The sequence below is a fragment of the Callorhinus ursinus genome, unplaced genomic scaffold, assembly GCF_003265705.2.
Source record: "Callorhinus ursinus isolate GAN/ISIS: 27379988/994484 unplaced genomic scaffold, GSC_fseal_2.0 scaffold23, whole genome shotgun sequence".
NCBI lineage: Eukaryota > Metazoa > Chordata > Mammalia > Carnivora > Otariidae > Callorhinus > Callorhinus ursinus.
The window spans coordinates 4,497,080-4,524,007 of NW_027397085.1; the positions used below are offsets into that span (position 1 = coordinate 4,497,080).

The 26,928-nt window shown below is 39.3% G+C and overlaps 1 protein-coding gene across 3 annotated transcripts; it reads right to left on the reverse strand.

The window, feature by feature from the left end:
• Positions 1 to 1,362: 1,362 nt before the first annotated feature.
• Positions 1,363 to 26,928, reverse strand: HMGCR (3-hydroxy-3-methylglutaryl-CoA reductase). Of its 3 annotated transcripts, none has more exons than XM_025892652.2 (20): positions 26,796 to 26,928; positions 21,214 to 21,401; positions 20,438 to 20,549; positions 20,073 to 20,160; positions 19,066 to 19,150; positions 18,046 to 18,151; positions 15,168 to 15,274; positions 14,941 to 15,057; positions 14,354 to 14,514; positions 13,986 to 14,233; positions 13,607 to 13,785; positions 12,151 to 12,345; positions 11,211 to 11,369; positions 10,906 to 11,063; positions 9,823 to 9,928; positions 4,610 to 4,780; positions 4,165 to 4,305; positions 3,923 to 4,081; positions 3,326 to 3,480; positions 1,363 to 3,179 (listed from the first exon to the last, which is right to left on the reverse strand). In XM_025892652.2, exons 2-20 carry the CDS (start codon positions 21,376 to 21,378, stop codon positions 3,125 to 3,127), a joined length of 2,667 nt encoding a protein of 888 aa, XP_025748437.1. In that variant the 5' UTR covers positions 21,379 to 21,401; positions 26,796 to 26,928; the 3' UTR covers positions 1,363 to 3,124. The 3 variants fall into 3 exon arrangements, with proteins under 3 accessions (XP_025748437.1, XP_073761428.1, XP_025748436.1); XM_073905327.1 differs by lacking the exon at positions 26,796 to 26,928 and adding an exon at positions 26,383 to 26,682; XM_025892651.2 differs by lacking the exon at positions 26,796 to 26,928 and adding an exon at positions 23,284 to 23,453.

Sequence of the window (26,928 nt, forward strand, 5' to 3'; positions counted from 1 at the left end):
CTCCATAGGTGTTTTCCAACTGTGTGTTTCTGAATCAACAATTTTCTAATACCCTCATTCACAGGAATGCCAGGCACCTCAGAGTGAGATCTGAAACTGTTAGAGCAGCGGCAACATTAATGTAACTGCTCACGTCCTGGCCCAGCCCAGAGCAAGAGAACGAAAACCCTGGGGGCAGAGCCCGGCAATCTGTGTTGTGACAAGTCCTCCAGGTGTGTGCTGCACACTGAAGTGGGAGAACCACTGGATGAAAACACTCTCGTGTTCTGCCTCCTGAGGCCAGCTGTTAGCACAAGGCTCTAACACTGGCCTTACGGAGCAGCTGCTTGAAAATGTCTCAGCTCCTGACACAAGAGTGCCCGTGCCTCCGTCAGTGGCTCTCAAACCTGCTCGGGAGGAAAAGAGAAAAAGGGGGTGGCAGGTTCCATGTACATCACGATGAAAAAGTAATCTGTTAAAATAGAATTGTAAACGAAATCATTTGCGATCCTCTCAGCTTCCAGTGCAGAGGTTATTCGTTAATTATCTTTGCTAACTGGGTAAAGTTAATTAATAAATTCAAGTCTTATCCATAGCAGATACTTTCGGAAAAACATTAGTATTTAAAAACCATTCTATAATGAGTTTACCGCTCTTATTTCAACCTTACGCACACAGTGGATTCGTCCTGATGTGTTTTGCTGTTCTGTGTCCTCTTGTCTGAACTCAGACCCTTTCACATGAGACGTTCCTTTCAATGTAATTCTCTGTCCTCTCCTAAGATGAAGAAAATCCTGACCTGTGTCCCCCAAGCAGAAAAGGGCATGCAAACTCTCCACTGTCACCTGTCCACACGTGATCACATGTCACTTCAGGAGACAAATTCAAACGGATTTTCTAGTGTCTGGGTCTTGGTTCTTAAGTGGTTCACACACACCTTTCACTTCTAAATATAGCGGAGGGCAGTCAGCCTTTAAAGAGGCCAGCTCCAGCTGTGCTAAGATTTACTCCCCACGGAAGCTGAGGCAGCTTCAATGCCCAAAAAACAGCCGTTTGGTTTTGGCTGCCGGTCTTTATGCCCTCTTCCTCTCAACCAACCCTCATGCCCCCAGATCCAAAAGTAGTCCAGCTGAGATGAGATAAAGCTGAACTAATCAAATTCTCTTGAGTATAAAAAAAGTTATTTTAATACACATACAACACTAGCCTGCCATTAATGTCGTAGGAATTGGGAGCATATAATGGAAAATGATAAATGGTCACAGGACACTTAGAGGAGTTATTAGGTTACCACTCTGGCCAGACTTGATTTCAAGCTTCCTGGGCCTCAGGCCAAGGGGCAATCCAAACAAAAGAAAAGGTTACTGCTTACACTGAACAGCATTACTTTCCTTTTCATAATTTACTGGAACTGAGCAAAAAGTATAGCAAAATGTATACAATTTAGTAATTGTACAAAACATTAATTTAGCAAGACAATATTGGTTACAGTCACCAGAATAAAGACTCACACTTCACTGCCACTTCCATGAAAAGTTCAGATAAATAAGAAGTCACTGGCTCAAAGTCACAACAGAGCAATTTAAACTTTACATACAACAGCAAAGGTCAATCCTCCCACAACAGTACTGCAGACACAATCACTCAGAGGCTCTCCATGCTGCCACGGCATTCCTGGAACGTTCTTCAGAGTCCATCTTCTCTCTCCAAGACCAACACTTGAAGCATTAGATGTAATATAAAATAAGGAGTTCTTTATTATTTATACAAAACTTGCACATTAAAAAAAAAAGATGAAGATTCAACAACTCTGCTGACCCCCCTGAGGAAGCTAAGAGCTTTTATGGGTCTATCAAAGAGCCCTGTGTGAATGTTTCAGTCTCCAACCTCCTGGCCGCAGGAACGAAGCACTCTCCTCCAGGGCCATTCACGTGGCACCTTCACTGGCTCTGAAAGCTGATTTCCCTTTCAATGGGCTCAATGAGCAAGCCAGGGTTTCCTGGACAACATTAAAGAAAACTATCTTCTCTGGCCCAAGCTTAGAATGTTTTATCAGTATACAAGTTGATTTTTTTTTTATTTCTTTAACACTTTCAGTAAACTCCTAGCAGAAGCAGCTTTATTACAACATATACAGATTTGATACAGTTCTTTACAAAAACCCACCTAGGTTTTTCCACTAAATAAATTCAGTTGTCTTTTAAGTAATTAAAGTTGGCTTAGAGAAATGGTATTTTTCTTTCAAACCTGTTTTCCACCCTCTGAGCTCTGAGAGGTCACAGACTTACACGTTCTTGAGGAAGAGAGTCACCTTTGTCTAGGCGATATTAAAAGCTCTTGTATCTTTAACAAAGAATGCAAAACTGTTCCTTAAAGCCTTACGCTAGAAGATACGTTCTAGCAATCTAGACATTTATACTTAGACAAAAGGCCTCTCTGAATAAACAGTCCGCAGAGATTAATGCAGTGATTTGTTTTCTTGACAGAGAACAATTTAGCACTGCTTAGCACATAATTCAGTAGTTGGGGAATAAGAGTAATTCTTCCCTTGAAGAAAGGAAGTCCCCTCCTGAAGAATCACAATGGCTACCCCCCTAAAAAAAAATCAAAATAGACCAGCACCAAATGAAGTATTAGTTTACAAAAAAATAAACTTAGCTCTTATCTCTTAAAGTCCTATAACCCAGACTTAATAAATTAACTATGAAATCAGTTTGTCAGCTAGAGTATAATTTAAAAATCCATTTTCAACCAGAGGGGAAGGGAGGATGGAGAGGGTCAATCTCACACTGATCATCACGAGCTCCATGGATTTCATCAAAAGAAAACACTTTTTTCCAGCCTGTATTCTCTTTCAGAAGTGAGCTGTAGATTACCATCTGTGGATGCCGTAAAGCATGGTATTCATGTTGAGATCCTTCCAGAGCACAGCATGTAAAGTACTATACTATTTTTAGATCTGAGAAATCTGCATGGAAAGAAGGATCTCAGACCTTTCTGAAACAGCCAAACACCAAGCAGTTGGCTCACAGATCATGTCTATTCATCCTCAACATAACACCGCATTGAGCTTATTAATTCACAGATTTTATGTTAGTCCTTTAGAACCCAACGCCCATGTTTTAGTTCAGAGCCGCTGGGCTATTCAAGCAGCCTTCTTAGTGCAAGTTCCTTGAAGGTCTTGTAAATTTATCTTTGACCTAGGGCAGAAAAAGACAAAGTAGAGATATACAAAATACCAAGAATGCAGAATTTTAAGTTAGGACTACTGTACCTGCATAGTAGGTCTTTGTACTGCAGATCTTAAGTATAGGGAAAACAAGTTATATAGATCTTTAAGTCTTACCTGTTGTGAATCATGTGACTTTTGACAAGATGTCCGGCTGACAACGCTGCCATCAGTGACAGTTCCCCAGCCATTACCGTACCGCACACGATCCTGGCAAGCTGCCGGGCATTTTCCCCAGGATTGTCTTTGCATGCTCCTTGAACGCCAAGCATCTGCAGCCAGGGACAGACACAGCAGGACTCACCCTTAAAGTCATGGCAACAACTTCCTTCTCTACCAACTGAAATAAGGGCAACTACAATGGCATCAGAGTAGAACCAGACCCCAGCAAAAATACTCAGTTTCCAAGATTTGATAGCCAGTACTGACAAGAGAGACCACAGTGCACATAACATCCACAACCTGGTTTGCAGGGCACTTACTCAGTGTAGATGAACATTCACTCGCTCTCTTAAACTACTTTCTCAATTTACTAAGCATATGCCTCAGCATGCTTACTTGGACACACTAGATTAGGCTGGTGTGAGAAGCAAAAGAATGAAAAGACCAGCTAAAATACAGGTGATTGAGAAGTGATGTCAGGCAGAAATAGAGAATCCCAGGAAGTCAGAACTAGGCTTGAGGTCAACCGACTTTGGGGCTGAGGTGTCATACCTGCAAACAGGCTTGCTGAGGGAGCAGGTTGGTCCCACCACCCACAGTTCCTATTTCTATAGATGGCATGGTGCAACTGATATATAAATCTTCATTTGTGGGACCACTTGCTTCCATTAAAGTAATACAGTTTGAACTACCAACATTTTGTGCTGCATCCTGAAAAAAATAAAAAGGAAAAGTATAGAACTTCTCTTCCTTAGAAGTACAAAAGAGAAGAGGAGTGGAGGCTGAGCCCTCACCTGTCCGCAGGCAATGTAGATAGCAGTTACAATGTTCGCCGCGTGCGCATTGTAGCCTCCAATACTCCCGGCCATGGCAGAGCCCACCAGATTCTTACTAATGTTGACCTCAATCAGAGCTTCTGTCGTAGTCTTTAATACCTAGCAAACAGAGTTGTGGACATTTTACATGTTCCACCAGAAGATTCAGGGCACACTACCTAGATCTATCTTTCGGTAAAGCAAGAGAGTTTAGATATGGCCCCACTTAAGCCTTGTCCTCAACAAAGAGTATCAGTCAAGTTTGTTCACGTGAATACCACACACAGATGGGCAAGATACAACACTCATCTTTAACATAGAACACACCCATATATTAAGCTTTCCTTAAAATGTTAATATTCCTTTCCCCAATCCTTAACCCAATTAAAGATTAACAAAATAAAATAATCATCTAGTCACTCACTTCTCTGACAACCCTGGCTGGAATGACAGCTTCACAAACCACAGACTTTCCTCTTCCCTCTATCCAATTTATAGCAGCAGGTTTCTTGTCGGTACAGTAGTTACCGCTAACTGCTAGAATCTGCATTTCAGGGAAATACTCATGAAGCTTTGAAAGTGCCTTCTCTGTGCCCTGTCAACAACACATAAAATTAAAATGCATAGATCAGAAGCTTTATTTGTAGCTAATACTAATAAGTACAATAACTATAATATTTCTAAATACAAGAAAGTGAACATAAAATAAAAACAGCTTTATTAGCCATCACAGCCATGAAGTTCTCAGTCAGGTATAGACTCCTACTATTTCTTTCTAGGAATGAAAACAAAGTTCTTTGTAGTCACTGATGAACAGGGATGTACATGAGAATATAATGAGAACATTAAAATGGGAGAAGTATTTGCAAATGATTTATCAGATCAGGCTACTCTCCAAAATCTATAAAGAACTCGACACCCAAAAAACAAAAAAGCCAGTCAAGAAATGGGCAGAAGACATGGACACTTCTCAAAAGAAGACATACAAATGGCCAACAGACACATGAAAAAGTGTTCAACATCACTTGGCATCAGGGAAATACAAATCAAAACCTCAGTGAGAGGGCGCCTGGGTGACTCAGTTGGTTAAACGACTGCCTTCGGCTCAGGTCATGATCCTGGGGCCCTGGGATCGAGTCCCACATCGGGCTCCCTGCTCAGCAGGGAGTCTGCTTCTCCCTCTGACCCTCTTTCCTCCTGTGCTATCTATCTCTCATTCTCTCTCTCAAATAAATAAAATCTTTAAAAAAAAAAATGGGCGAGGATGCGGAGAAAGGGGAACCCTCCCTACACTGTTGGTGGGAATGCAAGCTGGTACAGCGACTCTGGAAAACAGTATGGAGGTTCCTCAAAAAGTTAAAAATAGAGCTACCTTATGACCCAGCAATTGCACTACTAGGTATTTATCCAAAAGATACAAATGTAGTGATCCGAAGGGGTATGTGCACCCCAGTGTTTATAGCAGCAATGTCCATAATAGCCAAACTATGGAAAGAGCCCAGATGTCCATCAACAGATGAATGGATAAAGATGTGGTGTGTGTACACACACACACACACACACACACACACACACACAGGAATATTACTCAGCCATCAAAAAGAATGAAATCTTACCATTTGCAATGACATGGATGGAACTAGAGGGTGTTATGCTAAGCAAGATAAGTCCATCAGAGAAAAACAAATACTGTATGATTTCACTCATATGTGGAATTTAAGAAACAAAACAGATGAACATGGGAATGGAAGGAAAAAATAAAACAGAGAGGGAGGCAAACCATAAGAGAGGCTGAACTCTAGGAAACACAACTGAGGGTTGCTGGAGGGGAGGTGGGTGGAGAGGGATAACTGGGTGATGGGCATTAAGGAGGGCGCTTAATGTAATGAGCACTGGGTGTTATATGCAACTGATGAATCACTAAATTCTACCCCCGAAACTAATAATACAGTATATGTTAACTAAGTTGAATTTAAATAAATTTTTTAATTAAATTTAATTTAAAAATGAATTTAAAAATACTCAGTGAGAATATTAATACTCGTAATCATGTCACTGGGAGTAACTCAACCCATGATCGATGTGTAATAAATTACCTCTTCTAGTTATTCAAGTGTTACCCAAAAGCCCAAGTTACCAAGTCAGTAAAGAGAAGTCAGACATAAAAGTAAATTCTATTGTAAATGAAAGTCATCGGGATTAACCTTACAAAAATGTAAACAAGACTTCCAATTAAGTGAAATTAACTCAATTACCAACTCGTACCTCAATAACCGAAAACATACTTACTGGCAATTAAAAAAAAATGTGTTTTACTTGTGGTTAAAACACATGTGACATAGAACTTACCATCTTAACTATTTTTAAGTGTATAGGTAAGTAGTGTTAAGTACGTCCACACTGTGGTACAGCCCATCTCCAGAACTCTTCTCATTTTACAAAACTGAAACTCCAAACCCATTAAACAGCAAATCCCTATTTCCTTTCTCCTCAACCCCTGGTAACCACCCTTCCACTTCCTTTCTCTATGAATTTAACTACTCTAGGGTACCTCATAAGTGTAATTTTGCATAGTATTTGTCTTTTTTGTTAACCAGATTATTTAACTTAGCAAGTGATCCTCAAAGTTCATTTAGCATATGTGATAAGTTCCTATTTTTTTAGGGTTTAGTAATACCCCATTTATGTACTCACCACATTTATCCATTCATCTGTCCATGAACACTTAGGTTGCTTCTACCTTCAGGCTATTGTGAATAATGCTGCCATGAACATGGCTGTACAAATAAGTCTCTGAAACCCTCTTTTCAATTATTTTGGGTAAATACCCAGAAGTGAAATTGCTGGATCATAATTCTCTTTTTAATTTTTTGAGGAGCCATTGTACTGTTTATTTTTAAGAACTTTTAAAAGCTATATATTTAGTCACTATCCTCTTTCTTTTCAAACAGTCCTCATATACAGGTAAACCACAAAATAAATTCTGCTAACCTAATTGACTTTAACACATTTGCGCATATTTGTAAATAACAAATATCAGTAGAATAAAATGTAAGCCATACACAATCTTCTAATAAGAAAATAATTAAAATAAATGGATTATACAAATGAACTTGGCCTCTTACATACAAGTCTTGGGGTCTCTAGAAGAGGTGAGCTTTTAAGGCTTATAGGACAACGTTAGAAAGCACTAACCCCAAGATTTGTCCCAGCCCTTTTGAAAAGACCCAGAACACATACAATGCCAAATCTAAATTAAACATATCAAATACAAATACTATTCAAGAAATGCCTAGGGCGCCTGGGTGGCTCAGTTGGTTAAGCAACTGCCTTCGGCTCAGGTCTTGATCCTGGAGTCCCGGGATCAAGTCCCACATCGGGCTCCCTGCTCAGCGGGGAGTCTGCTTCTCCCTCTGACCTTCTTCCCTCTTGTGCTATCTCTCATTCTCTCTCTCTCTCTCTCAAATAAATAAATAAAAAATCTTAAAAAAAAAAATGCCTGATGACACTAATCAATGTGACTGAAGAAAGAGAAATTAAGGAATCGATTCTATTTACAATAGCACCAAAAACCGTAAGATACCTAGGAATAAACCTAACCAAAAAGGTAAAGAATCTGTACTCTAGAAACTACAGAACACTTATGAAGGAAATTGAGGAAGACACAAAGAGATGGAAAAACATTCCATGCTCATGGATTGGAAGAATAAACACTGCAAAAATGTCCATGCTGCCCAGAGCAATCTACACTTTCAATGCAATCCCTATCAAAATACCATCGACATTTTTCACAGAGCTGGAACAAACCATCCTAAAATTTGTATGGAACCAGAAAAGAACCCAAATCGCCAGGGGATTGTTGAAAAAGAAAAGCAAAGCTGGGGGCATCACAATGCCTGACTTCCAGCTCTATTACACAGCTGTGATCGTCAAGACAGCATGGTACTGGCACAAAAACAGACACAGAGATCCATGGAACAGAATAGAGAGCCCAGAAATGGACCCTCAACTCTTTGGTCAACTAATCTTCAACAAATCAGGAAAGAATATCCAATGGAAAAAAGTCTCTTCAATAAATGGTGCTGGGGAAACTGGACAGCCACATGCAGAAGAATGAAACTGGACCATTTCCTTACACCACACACAAAAATAGACCCAAAATGGATAAAAGACCTAAATGTGAGGCAAGAATCCATCAAAATACTTGAGAAGAACACAGGCAGCAACCTCTTTGACCTCAGCCACAGCAACTTCTTGCTAGACACGTCCCCAAAGGCAAGGGAAACAAAGGCAAAAATGAACTATTGGGACTTCATCAAGATAAAAAGTTTTTGCACAGCAAAGGAAACAGTCAACAAAACTAAGAGGCAATCCACAGAATGGGAGAAAATATTTGCAAATGACATTACGGATGAAGGGCTGGTATCCAAGATATGCAAGGAACTTCTCAAACTCAACACCCAAAAAATAAATAATGCAGTCAGTTAAATGGGCAGAAGACATGAACAGACACTTCTCCAAAGAAGACATACAAATGGCTAACAGACACATGGAAACATGTTCAACATCACTAGCCATCAGGGAAATACAAATCAAAACCACAATGAGATACCACCTCACACCAGTTAGACTGGCAAAAATTAACAAGACAGGAAACAAGTGTTGGTGAGGCTGTGGAGAAAGGGGACCCCTCTGACACTGTTGGTGGGAATGCAAACTGGGTGCAGCCACTCTGGAAAACAGTATGGACGTTCCTCAAGATGTTAAAAATAGAGCTACCCTACGACCCAGCAATTGCACTACTAGGTATTTACCCCAAAGATAATGTAGTGAAAAGAAGGGGCACATGCACCCCAATGTTCATAGCAGCAATGTCCACAATAGCCAAACTGCAGAAGGAGCCGAGATGCCCTTCAACAGACGAATGGATAAAGAAGATGTGGTTCATATATACAATGGACTATTACTCAACCATCAGAAAGGAGGACTACCCACCATTTGCATCGAAATGGATGGACGTGGAGGGGATTATGTTAAGTGAAATAAGTCAAGCAGAGAAAGACAATTATCATATGGCTTCACTCATGTGGAACACAAGGAATAGCAGGGGACCACAGGGGAAGGGAGGGAAAACTGAATGGGAAGAAATCAGAGAGGGAGACAAACCAAGAGAGACTCTGGGAACCAAACTGAGGGTTACAGAAGGGGGGAGGGGGGAGGGGATGGGGTAACTGGGTGATGGGTATTAAGGAAGGCATGTGTGGTGATGAGCACTGGGTGTTATACACAACTAATGAATCGCTGAACACTACATCAAAAACTAATGATGTACTACATGCTGGCTAATTGAACATAATAAAAATAAATAAGTAAATAAAATAAAATAAAATATAAACCCTCTTCAAGACCCCAAAAAAAAAAATGCCTGATGAGTTATATGAATCAATATTTAGCTTTCAATAAAAATCTTTTAATCAATTAACTCTTTGAGTAAGTAGTATATATACACGAAACAAAATTCAAAAATATAGGACATACACAGCAAGTCTGCTCCCCACTCTTATCTCCCTGACACCCTGTTCCCCTCCCCTGGGACAATCAGTCTTGCAAGTTCTAATATAGTCTATCCAGGCTCACCTTTGAAATCATGTTCATCCCCATGGCATCACCTGACCTGGACTGGAAACGAATATAAAGATTGCGACCAGCCATACTCATATGAAGTTTCTGTAGACGTGCAAATCTGTAAACAAAAGCAAAGATTTTTTATTTTGTTATTTTTTTGAGAAGATGGAAGTTATCTTAAAAAATCCAGTTCAGCTGATTTATTTTATACATAAGAGAATGCTCACGGAGATTACTTATTAAATGTATTTTCTTCTTTAACTAAACATTACATTAGAACACTAATTCAACTATCTTATTCTTATATGTCACAAGAAGAGAGAGCTGCTGCAGACAGCCATCATCACAGACACACGTTAAAAGTCAAAAAATAAATAAATAATTAAACAAACATATAAGCTTCAACTAAAATGGAGCTATCAATGGCGCGCCTGGGTGGCTCAGTTGGTTAAGCGTTCAACTCTTGGTTTCAGCTTGGGTCATGATCTCAGAGTCCTGGGGTGGAGCCCCACGTCAGACTCCATGCACTATGGAGCCTGCTTGAGTCTCTCCTTCTCCCTCTGCCCCTCTCCCCACTAATACACACGTGCTCTCTCTAAAAAAAAAAAAAATAATAAAATAAAAAAATAAAACGGGGCTATCATTTATACTGATGATGCTTCTTTATAAATTTAATTTTCTGTATTCAAAGTAAATCTACTATACAAATATTTACTTCTATCCTGCTTGGAAAATCTTTTTCAGGCAACTCCTCCCTAGGGCAATTCTAAATCAATGCTCTTCTAGGACAAAGTAACAGTATAATCAAAGTGAACCTTGTAAAAACAACACACAAACTGACTAGCTCACACTATTTTTTTCTATTTACTCCTATGGAGGTATTCATTTGGATCAACGTTATGTCCCCACCCACATCCCCCAAACCAAGCATAAATATTATGCATTTTGAATAAATAGACTTCAAGTTAATATTTTGTTAGGTCACCTGAAGCAGACAATATATGTTAACAGTTACATTTACCGATCACAGAAGATGACACTGGCTCTGAAATAAACATAAATGCATATACAACCCCCCCCCTGCCCCCGCCATACCTGCTGGTACTGTCAAAAGCCTCCTTTATCACTGTGAATCCTTCAGGTGTCTCAAGCCAGGCCTTCACTTCCGCAGAGTCACAAGCCCGGGGAAGACGCACCACAGGGCCTCGAGTCATTCCATCTGCGAGGATTCGACTGCTGGCACCCCCACCAAGCTACACAGAGGATGTTACAGAAGCCCGTTAATCCTGCAAACACTTCGGCTCGTCGCAAAAGGTGTCCTTGACTGTGCCCAAATCTTTTCTCATTACCTAGCCTCAGGGCCAATCTTAAAACAGGCAAATATATAAATGCCAACTTACACCTATTGCTCTGCAGCCTCTATTAGTGCTGGCCACCAGACAACCTTCTGTTGTTGCCATTGGAACCTGAAATTCTTTTCCATCCAAGCACAGAGGTCCTGCCACTCCAACAGGGATGGGCATATAGCCAATAACATTCTCACAGCAAGCTCCCATCACCTAAAAGGTAAAGTCAGGCACCAAGTGAAAATCTGTATTGCAAATACACAGCCCTTGTCATTAATAATTTTCTTCAAACTTAAACCTTAAGTGTATTTTTCAACAAAATCATTTACTCTTTTTTTTTTTAAGATTTTATTCATTTTGGGGGGCGGCACACGTGCAAGCCGGGAGCGGCAAAGGCTGGGAGAATCTCAAGCGGACTCCCTGCTGAGCATGGAGGCCAGCGTAGGGCTTGATCTCATGATGCTGAGATCACCACCTGAGCTGAAACTAAGAGTTGGGATGCTCAACCGACTGAGCCACCCAGGCGCCCCTTTAATTTACTCTCTAGTATTTAAAAAGTATTGGGACGCCTGGGTGGCTCAGTCGGTTAAGTGTCTGCCTTCAGCTCAAGTCATGATCCCAGGGTCCTTGCTCAGCAGGGAGCCTGCTTCTCCCTCTGCCTGCCGCTCCCCCTTGCTTGTGCTCGCACACACACACAGACACACACTCTCTCTCGCTCCCTCATAAATAAATAAGGGCTTAAAAAAAAAGAAGTAGGTAAAAGTCCTAAGATCACTGAGTAATGACTATATAAGTAACAGGAAAAATATTTTTCCTTTCTAGGACCTATAATCATAAACAGAATACAAAGTTACAGTAAAATGATTGAAAAAAATGTTTTATACGCTATGTACATATAAAAGACTAGTCGAGAAAAACACTAAAAAGCTAAAGAGTAAAGCTACAAGAATAAAAGCTTCAAAGCAAACTTTCCCAAATGAAGAAAACAACATACCAAAGAGTAATTATAGTCCCTGTACGGTAGATACTGGAGAGAAGAAGGCTCCGGAAGTTTTCTGGAAAGTAACTGTCGGCGAATAGATACACCTCGTTCATGGGTTTCCATCAGAGTTTCTAATTTGTAAGCTGGGATGTGCTTAGCATTGACTAATTGAATGATCTCAGCATCACTAAGGAATTTTGCACCTTTCTAAAGAAATGAAACAAAAAAATTGGCAGGGATTGGTGGGAAGGGGATGACAAAAAACTTGAAGTGCATTTCATATTCTTCATAACAAATAAGGCATTTAATACAAACAATGTTCTCAGTAGAGGAGAACTCAAAGAACTCTGGAGTTCTAAAGGAGATGATTTGTATGGAAATAAGAATATCAAAATGAAAGCAAATTCTTTATAAAAAATGACACTAAACAGGGCGCCTGGGTGGCTCAGTTGGTTGAGCGACTGCCTTCGGCTCAGGTCATGATCCTGGAGTCCCGGGATCGAGTCCCGCATCGGACTCCCTGCTCGGTGGGGAGTCTGCTTCTCCCTCTGACCCTCTTCCCTCTCGTGCTCTCTGTCTCTCATTCTCTCTCTCAAATAAATAAAATGTTTAAAAAAAATAAAAATAAAAAAATAAAAAATGACACTAAACAAATATAAAACCAAAACACTAAATTTTGCAAGTCAAGTTCGTAGGAAAAAAAATTTGCAATTAAGATTCTGAATCCCACCCTCTAAATTTTGTTAACCCTGTATATAAGCAAGACAGTTCAAATTATCGGTACGCATGTTAAGAGGAACGAGGAAAAGTGGAAAAAAAAAAACAGACCTGATGCTACTCTCACTCATGGGCACATAAATTAAGAATGAACCAGATTAAGTAGATACGGATGGAACACAATATTCACACTAAAGCCTGAATGGACTCAGAACATCCATTCACATGTCAGAAAGGAAAACAAGTTTCCTCGTGAGCATCAAGCTTATTTTCAAAGCAAACAAAAAACAAACAAAAAAACCTTTCTTCTGTCTTCGAAGCTCATTTTTGAGTTAAGCCTTTTCTAGGCCCCAAAACTCACGAGAACAGAGTAGTGGGCTTGTCTGTCTGGCCAACACCAATGAAGTACAGAGGGCACTGACCTCGGGTCAGGAAACCGTGGACTCTTGGTCCGAGCTTTCCATCTCCTAAATGTCTTACTTTGGGAAATACCTAAGCCTCCCAGAGCCCCAGCTTTCTCTTTCTTCCCTGAAAAATGGAGGTAATTCTAACTATCTCACAAGGTTGTGGGCAATAAATAAACAAGGCCACTACCTGCAAACCACACAACACAATGCCCAGAATTTAGTAGGTACTCAGGAGCTACGACTTCCTTCCTTCCTCTAATAAAAAACAAAAAAAAAAAACAAAAAAAAAAACCCTCCTTTTCTTAAGAAAAATACAAACCTTGAGTTAATTTTATTTTCCTCACCTCTGAATTCCCAAGTATCTGCAGACATTCCTCATTAGGCCGAGGCTCCGTGGGAAGTTCAATTTCAGGTTCCTGTGTCTCTAGTTCCAGCAAAGTATCAAGTACGGAGGAGTTACCAACCACAAACGTAGCTCTGTTTGGGCTGTCAGTTTCTGCCACTAAGGGTTTGATGACCTCAACTGTTCAAGAGATCAAAAGGAATCTCATAACTGTGAACATACGTTTTGTTTTGTTTTTTCTTTCCTCCCACCGCACCCTGGAGACCCTGAGCCCAGTCCCAGGAGACGGTGGGAAGGATGTGAACATAAGTTTTAAAATGAACCCAACTTCTTGACAATCAGTATTGGAAGAACAGAAAATAAAGAGAACAAGAAATCACCTTTTCTTTCTCTGTTTATCCCTGTCTCCTCCTCCGCTGCATGGACTTTCTGGCTATTTCTGACCAGTACAGGCTTACGTCTACAACAATCATCTGGGACTTTTTTGGGAGTCACTACAGGAGATGTGATAGGGTTTTTTAATGAGAGTGTAGATTCTGTCTCAGCTTGTTCAAAGAAGATGTACTTGACAGCCAGAAGGAGAGCTAAACTTAGGGTAATAACTTGTTCAATATCCATGCTGATCATTCTAAAGAAAAGAAAGCAAATTAAAATGTTATTACTCAGAAGTAAAAAAGGCACAAACTAACTTTTAGTAACAACGAGTGCTATGATTAATACCCAACAAAGCAGGTCTCAGGTGACTTACTTAGAGAGATAAAACTGCCAGAGGGAAACACTTGGCTCAATTCTCTTGGACACATTTTCATCCAATCCTAAAGAAACCTTAGAATTTTCTGCCGTACTGTTTTGAGGAGAAGGATCAGCTATCCAGCGACTATGGGCGTGAACAAGAACCAAGCCTAGAGACTGAAATAAAATGTTACAAATTATGTATCCTCTGCGTATCAATGGAACCTCAACTTCTCATCCTTAGCATCTGGATAACCAGATACTATCTCCCATGGCCTCCCCCTTAGCATGAAAAGAGAGCCCCACACTTGTGACTAAAGCGGTGGCCCACTGAACTACTGGAGACATTGCAAACAACAGGTTTTCAAAGAGCAAAGAACAGGTTTTCAAAGAGACATAAAATGGAGGCACTTGAAAAATCTGTTTAGGGGAGAGAGATGAGGAGCCTCAAAGAAATGAGAAACAAGAAAAAAAAAAAGGAAGAGGAACATCAACGAAAGAGACAATTGTAGAAAGATAACCGGAAGGAGAGAAAAAAGTCAAAAAGCAGAATATGACACTGGAACTAAAGATACTAAAAGGAGAAGAAAACTATGTAATTACCATAATCATCTTAACCCTCTGAGTAACAGGATTTGGTTTATTTTCTTCTTCTTCTAAAACTCGAGCAAAATGGCTCAGTTGCCAAATTGGACGACCCTCGCGGCTTTCCCGAGAAAGCTATGAAGTAAACCAGTGTTACATTAGAAGGTACTGATTTTATCTGTGTGAACGGATGTGATGAGAAACATCACTTTTCTATTGATGCCATACGTAGGCACTGCTCTTACCTCTAAAACCAAGGAAACGCAAGCTGGGAAGAAAGTCATGAACACAAAATAGTTGGCAAGAACTGACATGCAGCCAAAGCAGCACATAATTTCAAGTTGACGCACCCCTGGTTAGAGAAAAATTAAATGTATAATTAGTAAAGTACATGTATTTTTGATAGAGCATACATCACAGGGACTTTTCCTCTAAGCAGACAAACACAAGAAAATATTGGTGGGCGCCTGGGTGGCTCAGTCGTTAAGCATCTGCCTTCAGCTCAGGTCATGATCCTGGAGTCTTGGGATCGAGTCCCAGGTCAGGCTCCCTGCTCAACAGGGAGTCTGCGTCTCCCTCTGACCCTCGCCCCACTTGTGCTCTCTCTCCCTCTCAAATAAATAAAATCTTTAAGAAAAAATATTAGTAGAGTAAGCTCTTTGCTATCTACTGGAAGAAGGAGTTCCTCTTGATGCCAAGCCTTACAGCACAGCGGGAATAGCTCCCTCAAGGAAGGAGAACCTGTCTTCTCCCATGGCTCAAATCCGTCACAATGCCAGGCACAGTTGCTGTACTTAAATATACATGTGATAATCCCCTTTTATGAAATGGTAGTACTCTTTGGAAATAAGAACAACAAGGCCAGGCTATACTAATGTGCAAACCTCCCACAGTTAGGACCCAATTCCACTCTTTACCAGAAAAGCAATTCACCTGTGGACCAAAGACTTTTTATTAAAGTAAACCTTACTGCCAGCTATGCCATTCCTGATACGGTACCATAATAAAGACTTTATGTGTACTACTGAACCCTAATTTCAATATACTCTCTACTGTATCTATTTATGTTCTTATAATTTTGGCTAATTTCACTAATCTATCTGAAAAATTAAATAATGTGCAAAGGCAACTCAAGATCCAAAATTAACAAACATTCCACTATAAAATGTTTAAGGTATCACTTGGTAATCTTCTCAAATAGAAGGTAACAGAATTTTAGAGCTGAAAAAGACCTCTGATTACCAAATTCTATTCCCTCAACATTACAAATAAACTTGAATATAAAACATATTCCTGATGTCACTCATATTAAATATAAAAATGTTTTGAAATGTAAATAAAAAGTTATTCCCTCCTGTTACAAAACTGCTAACTAGAATACAAGAAACTCAACAGTATATTTTATTTTTGCATTATTATAGATCATTTGACTAAATAATAGAACGAAAGCATACACTGTATTGTTCTTAAAATTCTACAGAATCGTGTCAACTATACTTCAAAAAAAATCTACAGCAATTACTCTCAAACGTGGAAATTCAAGAGAATAAACAGCTAGCTATAACAAAAGCATTCCGAACAACCTACACTTTAGATAGTAGCCAAATGTTATCTTTTCAGATTTGAGATCGCAGAAACAATACTTGACTAATGCTTTTACAACTTAGTTATCAGCTGTTTCCGTATGCACAACAGTAACTACTGTTGTTGCCATATGCTCTGCCTTCTTCCTCACTCCATCCCGGAACAGTCTCTCCGTGCCACTCGGCTACTACACGAAGAGACAGCACCAGTCTATGTATTTCCAAGAAGTTAAGACTTTTTTCTTTTTTAGTGGTTTTCCAAAGGGCTACTTCCTCATTAATGTGTTAAACCTGTCCTTTTCTACCCTAAGCCAAATCCCTAATTATAGCATTTCTGTATAGCTGTATATGTCTCCTAATTTCCAACTATAAATCTTATCATGTCCTTTGTCTACTTCTCTGACCCAGCATGCCAAAATTCATCATCCTACTTTCCACATCAATTTCAAATAAATAATCCTTGGTTTCATGGCTTACTGCCAGTTCCTGGCTAATCTTCTTCACCTTCCTATATATTCTTTTATTTGAATAAAATCACATAGGTATGTTTTCACCCAACCAAAAACATTTTTCTTGATTGTGGTGGTGGTTTAATAATTTTATCTTTGTCAAAACTCAAAACTATACCTCAAAAGTAGATTTTAAGGAATGTTCTTTTTTTTTTTTTTTGAAGTTTTTATTTATCTATTTGTCAGAAAGAGAGAGAGAGCACAAGCAGGGGCAGTAGCAGGCAGAGGGAGAACCAGAACTCGATCCCAGGACCCTGAGATCATGACCTGAGCCAAAGGCAGACACTTAAGCGACTAAGCCACCCAGGCCTCCCAAGGAATAGACTAGAAGAAGGGTAGCTCCCTGAGAAAACCATAAAGTCTAGTCTTAATGATTAGGAATCCTTAACAACAGCATGATATATTCATTCTGGCAAATTTCCATGCCAGGCCACAATTTTTGTCCTATATAATGGAGTCCTATGTTTGATTTTTAACATCTAACTCTCTACTATCCAATTAAGGATTAAGAAACATGTGTTGAGACTAATGCTAGGTACTCGCTAAGATGTACTGCATGCCATCTGATTAAATCATCCCAACCAGCCTATTAGGTGGATCTAACTTAGATCTGGCCCACTCCTGACTCTTCACTGTCTCCTACATGACAATTAAAACACAAGGAACCAAGTTACTAATCTAGTCTGCGCAACAGCTGGAACTGGAAGGTGCTTTCCAGATGAACCTTGGAATACAATCTTGGTTAAAAACTAAATTAAAAAAAAACACAAACGCTACAAAGTCATCGAAAGAGTGGAGCATAGAAAGAGAAGGTGGCATTAGTGAAAAATCAGTAACCTGCTACTAAGTTTTCACTAAAGCAGACAGACATAAGGTCAGATAAACCCATATACTCATTCAATTAAAACCTTTTAAGAGTAATGTCAGACTTTTAAAGTCAGAATTTAAGAATAATCAACGCAACCTAAGATGTTCCTTTTTCCCTTCATCTACAAACTTATTTTAAAATATATTAAAAATTGCTTACAAACCTGACATGGTACCAACTCCAATCACCAGACATTCTACAAGAGCATCAAGGGTGAATGTGGGACCTAAAATTGCCATTCCACGAGCGATGTTTTCCCGCACTTCATCCTAAAACACAGACCAAACATATCAATGAGAGTAAAGTACAAAACAACTTTCAAAAACGTTAGAGAGCATCCCAGGGCCTCTACTAAAATCTAATCTGCCATACAAAGAGTAAAACAGACAATGTAATACCACTAACAGGCATTCCAGATGCAAAGGATTAAGAAAAAGGTCATGTACAGTGTCCTGCTTTCCCTTTCCACTAAGTGAGATGCTACTTGGGAAGATTCCTCTGAAGCGTGCATCAATCCTGCCATTTAAATACCACATAATGAAATACTATAACATTTTATATTTGGCTACTATTGACCATTCTTAGTTGCAAATTTTTTGAGACCTTGTTAATACTATGAAACCTAAACCATATGTTTGTCAACATGCTCAAGGGGTCTAAACATCCATCAAATACATAATCAAGGCAGAATTACATGCTATTTTATACTAAGGTACTCTGATGCAAGATTATTAAAAATGTTAGTTTATTTAAAATGACTAATGAACACCAAGATAAAACTTTAGATGGAAAATAATGCTAGGGTTAATGCTAAAGTTTTAGAAATAAATCTATCCTGAGACTTTCTTCCATTACATCCTGTCCTGTTCTCTGATAGGTTTCAGTAGGTAGATACTCTTACTTATCCAAAAGTCTTACTACCTTAGTTTCTAAAACCTTCAATAGGAAAATGGGAAAGATTCCAAATTCCAGAAGCTATGGAATTATAATTAAGTTGTTAGGTAAATGGGACAGTTCCTGGGGCACCTAGGAAGACCAGTCTTAAGACTTGACAGGTAAACTTAAAACTGCGGGCAAATCCTGAATCTTGAACTATGAAGAAACTATTAATGCTTCCTATTAATGTAAACAAACTGAAAGAAAGGAATACTATTAACATTCACGTCTTAAAAATAATACTTACCTGTGAGTTGGAACTGAGAGCAAACTTTGCTAGAGCACTTGCTCTGGAAAGGTCAATCAAAAGTAGGAAAAATGGCAAAGCTTCACTGGAAAAAAAAATCAAGATGATCAGGTACATTTAACAGGAAAAAATGTGGCTTAAAAATGCTTTCTAAAATAAAACAACTGCCTCATATACTGTACAATTCCTTAGTATGTATACCTTTTTGCAGCCTAAAAGGTACACCTTATACTCACTCCTCTTTGACATCCTCAAAACTAAACATATGCATTGCTCAAAATATTTGTAATGCTAAAAATGTAAATGTATTTACACAGAAATACTTTTTGATAATTTTATAGCAAAATATCATCCTAAGTAAAAAATATATCCTTGAATCAACATGGGAAAGAAAGTGGAATATATACAATTTTTAAACATTAATCACTATTTGTGGAAGCATAAACTGAACAAGTTTTCTGGAGAGACAGTTGGCAATAACAGCACTCAAAAGCCCTAAAAACTTAACATAGCCACTGTCTCACTCCTAGGAATATATCCTAAGAATGAATATGAACACAAGTTTAGCCACAGAGACATTCATCACAGTGTTATTAATAGATGAAATTAAATAACCTAACAATTCAATCCTAGAGGATTAAGTAAATGAACTACAATATATTCACCCAGGGGAATACTAGACAACCAATACAAATAATTTAGTTTAGCATTAAGGACATGCAAAGATGTTGATAAACTATTATTAGGCATAAAGAAGTTATAAAGACATAAAGAAGTTATATGTTCTCAGAATTTTTGTTTAAATGTAAAAAAAAAAACAAGAAGTAGGAAAGGATATATACCAAAACATTAACAGGTATTAACATTAGCTAAATGACAGCATGAAAATTTTCCCCATATTTCCTATAAACTTTTTGAAATGTATATATTATAATACTTTATAACTTGGAGAACAGTTCTTAATAATATATTTTGAAAAAAAGTGTATTTATGTTTTAAATACTTACTTCAAGCCTGTCAATTCTTTATCTAAGAAATGAATGACAACTGTACTGAACACAAAACTTGAGAAAATTGTGAAGAGGCCAGCGATACCTAAAATGACAAAATTCAAACGGAAAAAAATCATCCTTTATTACAAAAATAATAACGTACAGTCCCCTACAATATTCTGAAAGAAGTATTATTTTCGATGATTAAGATCTTAAATATCAAAATGTTTACTCCCAATTGGGAAATCACTAAATGCATGCAGTGCAGTTTAAGCAATATACACATTTCCATATACATGATTTGAACAAACAAAATTATGTATTTCCATAGCAAATCAAAAATTTGATAGCACAAGAAGTTAAATGTATAAAATGATTACCCAAAATATATTTTGATCCAAGCTGACGTAAATTCTGGAACTGGAAGTAAATATACAGGATTGCTATGCATCGTGTTATTGTCAGAATTATAATGTCACTGCTTAACACATCCTATTGGAAGAGATAGAAAAAAAATCCCAATAGCTTTACCTTTTAAAATAAGCAACTATAAAAAAAAGAAATAAAATAAAATAAGCAACTAAAAGAATTTTTATTTTGTATGTATCATTAGTTTGTATATTACCATAATATAAATATAGGCACAATACAAGTCAAATAAAAATATTAAACATGCAAATCAAAAATTAAATCCAATTTTTAAACAATCTGTTTAAAGCCAATCATTTTTCTGTTAGCTATTATTTTCTCAAGTAAAGTCAATTACACTCATTTTATGCAGAAAAGGCAAAAAGTGTATTTCCAAACTACGTAAGTAAATAGAAATTTGAGGTAAGTTCATGAATACTAAAAGATTTTACTTGTAACTTTTTTTTTTAAGATTTTATTTATTTATTTGACAGAGAGAGCGCACAAGCAGGCAGAGCAGCAGGCAGAGGGAGAGGGAGAAGCAGGCTCTCCGCTGAGCAGAGAGCACGATGCGGGGCTCGATCCCAGGACCCTGGGATCATGACCTGAGCCGAAGGCAGCCACTTAACCCGACTGAGCCACCCAGGCGCCCCTGCTTGTAACTTTTTAGATTATATGGTCACTAAAAGGAAATGCTCTTCAGAAACTGAAAATGAAATTTAGTGAATATCAAATTAATTTCACAAACCTCTTCAAACTTTGGGCACTCATAATTCCAACCACAGATCTTATTGTTACCAGTAAACATGTTCATGGACATCATACAGATGGTCAGTGTCACTGTCCCCACTATGACTTCCCACGGATGGGAGGCCACAAAAAGGCCGTGCATTCGGAAAAGTCTTGACAACATTGTAGCTACAGAATTCTTGGATCCTGAAAGGAATATCAAGTGTGAACACTCAGTACACAGTTCACTGTATTTTTAGGAAAAGATTTTAAGATTTTGCACTGTAAGCCCTACTTTTGTAGGCACAGTGTCTTATACATACGTATAACACTATTTGACAGTGTTCCTTATTAGTTCTGTAAAATAATTATAAAACTAAAATAAGAGGACTCTGGTATTACTTTTTTACTCACAAAACTTAAATCCTCTATCAGTCACTAGCAACCAACTTAAAAACTAGCTATTTCTTACAAGTTGTATGAATTCAAGCATTTATGATGAAACCAAATAAATATCTCAGCCCACGATATTATCTGAGCCAAGGAAGAGCAATAAAGCAGGGGGGAAAAAGTGAGAAACAACTATTCACATTTGTTTTCTAATTACCCTTGTATAAAATGTCCATAAGCACCCTCTATATTCTCCACATTCTGGTTACACAAAAGGCAAATAGCACACAATCTACTTGTTGAGTGTCCTCCTCAAAGGTAGGGGTCCACTACACTTTTCCATCCCATCTAACATATGGCATAATGTTACTAGCAAAATGATGTTTAATAAAACTTCCTACTCTTGCTGTCACCAGAGAAAAAGTCTTTTCCAAATTTTACAGCTAATAAAATGCCACTACAGTACTGGAAAAAGAGGATGGCTGGCCAAAGTAGATGTCTATGACACTCAAAAATTCCCATCAGAACATACAGGTAATTTTTTTTTTAAAGAACATTTGAGAGAGAGAGAGAGAGAGAAAAAGAGGGCACGCACGCAGAGGGGGAGGGGCCGAAGGAGAGGGAGAGAGAATCCCAAGCAGACTCCCCACTGAGCATGGAGCCTGACACAGGGCTCAATCTCAAGACCCTGAGATCACCATCTGACCTGAAATCAAGAGTCAGACGCTTAACAAACTGAGCCACCCAGGCGCCCCTGGAGAACATACAGGTAATTTTGATCTAGTAACTACCATGACTAAACTTCCTCATGTCTGTTGGCTAAATTACAATAATTTTGATATTCTGCTTTTTTAAAAAATCTGACATAGTCACTGGTCTCTAATACAGGAACTTGTAAGTCTTCTTATACTAAAATTAATGCTTACAATAAAGCATATTTAACTACCCATAAAAATCTATTTCAAATTAAGATTTAAAAAGTAAGGCTACTGATTGAGACACTAGCAAGAATTCAAATGAATCTCATGTTTATGGTAATAACTAAGAAAATTACTCATTTATTGAAGACAGAAAATTAAAAGGCAACAAATGAAGAAAAACAAAGTTAATTACTCTATGTAAAGGGTTAAGGGAAAGAAAATAAGAGTAGCTTTTAGGAACCAAAGCAATTCCTGAACATCATCCCCCACTGTGTCACACGATGTTCTCCCCATTTCAGCTGCACCAGGCCCCAAATGGACAGCTGCCTTGCCCACTGTAGGTGACAACCTTTCACTGGATCAATTCAATCATGAAATCAATTTTGTAAGAACAAACATTGTTTAATAAAATAAAATAGAAAAAAATAGCTGTAAGAATACAGTATAGGTAGGTATTTTTTTTTAAAGATTTTATTTATTTACATTTACAGAGACACAGCGAGAGAGGGAACACAAGCAGGGGGAGCAGGAGAGGGAGAAGCAGGCTTCCCACAGAGCAGGGAGCCCGACGCGGGACTCGATCCCAGAACCCTGGGATCATGACCTGAGCCGAAGGCAGACGCTGAACGACTGAGCCACCCAGGTGCCCCAGTAGGTATTATTTCTTAAAACCTGATGTTTCATGAAACTATTCATATATATATATATATATATATATATATGTATGAATATATACACATATATATGTGTATAGTTCCAACATAACATGTATTACTTACTGTGGGTCTCAGTTTTAAAAGGCTGGCAGTCACTAAGTTCTATAAATGTGGCATGCATCTGCCTGTTTATTCATGCTTTTTCAACCTTCCTCCCTGAGTCTTGTTCCTCATTTTATCCTCCAGAACCTTGGCACCCACACACAGCAGTTGCTCAACAAATACCTGCTTAATTAAAAATAAACTCATAAACTACAGTATTTTATTGACCCATCTTGAAATAGACCTAAAAATGACTTTAAGCCAAAAAGCTATAACTGCCCACCTGCTATCACACCCCCCACCTCCCCACCCCAGTTAAAGACTGAATGTAGAGCATTCAGGGAACATATTAAAGGGGAATGGGGTAGGGAAGAGAGGCTACAGTCTATACACTGTTTCCAGAAATGAACAATAACAAAATTAGTTTCTATTAAATGAGCAGGGACTTGGACTTAAAGCTTTGGAGAGTATTAATCATATCTTAGATTTGAATCCCACTTCATTATAACCAAAAGCCTCATAAGAGCCTAGATTTTCAGGATGGTTTTCTTTTTTTTTTTTTTTTTTAAGATTTTATTTATTATCTGACAGAGAGAGACATGGCAAGAGAGGGAACACAAGCAGGGGAAGTGGGAGAGGGAGAAGCAGGGTCAGAGGGAGAGGGAGAAGCAGGCTTCCTGCAGAGCAGGGAGCCCAATGCGGGGCTCAATCCCAGAACCCTGGGATCATGACCTGAGCCAAAGGCAGACGCTAATGACTGAGCAACCCAGGCGCCCCTCAGGATAGTTTTCTGTCACATAACATCCTTCTTATATTCAAAAACAAGAAACAAAATCCTACAAACTGGTCTAAAGGATCAACTAGCATCAATGTTCCAGAAAACGAATCAACTAAAACTACATATCAATACTAGGTCAAAACGATTTCTAACATTCTCTCCCCGCCAAAAAAACTCTCAACTTAGGTTATTCCCTATTATGTCAATGTATTCTTCACTATTAAAAAGTTAATTCAGTTCGATTAAAATCTGAGCTGCTAGCAGGAAGACACCCCAATTTGATCACAAATTGGTTTAGCATCATTAACCCATAATTATATATTAGGCACATTATGTTGTCCCTTTAAAAGATTTCATGGTAGCATTGTCAATTCTGGGACATTTCTTTCCTAGGTATGAACTCTTTGCAACAATCAGAAAAAAATTACACATGATTCTGTGAACCAGCCCCAAACACGGAGAAGCTCACCTATTTGGAAATACAAACTCAGTAAGAACGTACAAGGTGTGTCAAAAGTAACCATAATTGTACACCTTCTCATTTCTCATAAGCACCCTACCCATTTCCCTGTGATTATGCAAAGTATTTAAGTGCCAAAGAATCCAGTCTTCCACCTTCATCAGCAGTTGCAAGTGGCATTAGCAGGCTATAGGACAGCTCATGCAAATTCAATGGACACTATTCAGGCTATGCTGCAGTAAAAACATTTTACTTAAAAAAAAAAAAACAAGCTAAATAGGCAATGAATGCCTTGCTTATACACACTGAAATATGCCACAAACATTTCACAGATTCTTCAAAAGAAAAGATGATTTAAATTCAATGGAATCCTCAAACTCCAGTCCAATATGTTAAGAAACCACCTACCATAGCCAATTGCAGAAAAGGATGCTTTGGCATCCAACTCAATCTCCTTCCTCCTACCCTGCACTCCTCCTGCACTATACATCCTAGCATTTGATTATACCTTACACAGCTCTCAAATTAAATGCTGTGTAAATTTTGACTCTTTGAAGACAAGAACCATGTCTTACATTGTATCATTTTTAGTTCCAACAGGATCTGCATTCTGTTGCTCAACCTAGTATCCTAAGGGGAAAAAAAATCTTGCACTGGAAATCAGGAAAACTGGATTCTACACCCCATTCTATTACACCCTTGTGAGTAAGTCACATCTTTATTTTTGTAAGTCACATCTCTCTTTATTCACTTACTAAGCTAGGGCTCCAAAGTTCTTTGACAAAGACAAGTATTAAGTGGAACCATATGAAACTGCTACTTTTGTAGGTAAAAAAAAAAAAAGTCAAATTTCAAATACCTGCAATTTCATATGGGTCAACCTAGATAGATATTGATATACATGTAGTTGTCCATCCATGGTATAAAAAGTAGATCATACAAGAATTAAAAAAGCACACACGAGCACATTACACACTTCATCCTGAAAGGCTCATGCCACACATGAGCCTCATATGTTAATAATTAATCTTTGCACATTTTTTTAACCTTCATGTTATTAAATCCCATTGGTCCTTACTACCAAGTTTATCACAAATCCTGTGAAGACACAACACAGCAGGCCCTCAAAAACCAGTCAGTCGATCCCATAGTACACTCCAGGCCTTTGCTAGATTACCTTTAAATCAGAAAATGTCTTTCATTGCATGGAGAGTAAAATATATTCATGAGCAAAAAACACATTCTCTGAATTAAGATGCTGAAATTATGCATGATTATTTAGTATAGCCCAGAAACAAATGTTTCTTATGACTTTTCAGGGCCAACTCTAAGGCGGCATGCCCTCAACCAAGCTATGAAATATTTCAGACGACCATTTAAGATGGAATACATCTGCCTTCTCCTACGACAAAAACCGACTGTTCTATATTTGAACCTCCAAGGTACGTCTTTCCTAACCCAAACCAAATAATTCCGGAAAACCTACCAGGTTTGGACTCAACTACATCAGCACTAAGGAGACTAAAGACACTTACAAAAAAGAAAACTGAGGGGGGTGGGGGAGTAGAAGAAGAAGAAGACTAAGTCCTTGGGCAAGTCCCTACATTGGGCTCCGCATCCTCTCAACTCGTCTCTCCTGGAAATGACCCGGCACCTCTCTGCAGATCCACGGTTCTTTTCAAGGGTCTGTGTGAGTCAGGAGCATTTATGGAAATCTTCCCCATCACTTTAAAGAAAGGTGCTGACGAACAGCAGCGCCTGGGCGTGAACGCCTGCACCTGATAGACCTTGTCGAGGCCTCTCCTCGAGCTGCGGGCCCAGCACAAAACACACACGCACTCCCAGCATTTCTCGAATCGAGGGGCTTCCGAGGTCACGCTACCTGGCACTCTCTCCGCCCCGATGATCGTGACTGCCAGCCTACACCGACGACTTCGGACTGGGCGGGCGACCGCGGCTACGCCCCGCCGACCCACCGACGGTGACGACGGCAGCCAAGAAGCCGGCCCGCCGCCCGCCCCTCAGGCCCAGGCCGGCCGCCGGGCTCCCCCAGCATTGGTGCGGGCCGCCACTCGGCTGGCCGCGCCTCAAGGATGTCTCCTTACAGTCTCCGCGGAACCGGGCCGCCACACCCGCAAAGCCGCCACTGCAGCTCCCGCCAGGTCCGCAGGAGCTGCCGGCAGGGCCAGGAGGAGCCCGAGAACCACCACCAACCCGGCCCTAACCCCGCTTCCACCCACCACTGCCCCGCTCCCCGCCGCCCCGGCCCCCCTTCGCTGCCACCGCCCGCCTCACCTCCGGATCTCACTAGAGGCCACCGAATCCCGGAGCCGGCGCTCCGCCTGTCTCCAGTCAACGGAGACGCGAAGCGGAAGGAACCTTCGACATACGCACACTCCGAGCCGGCTGAGCCTACGACCAATAAGAG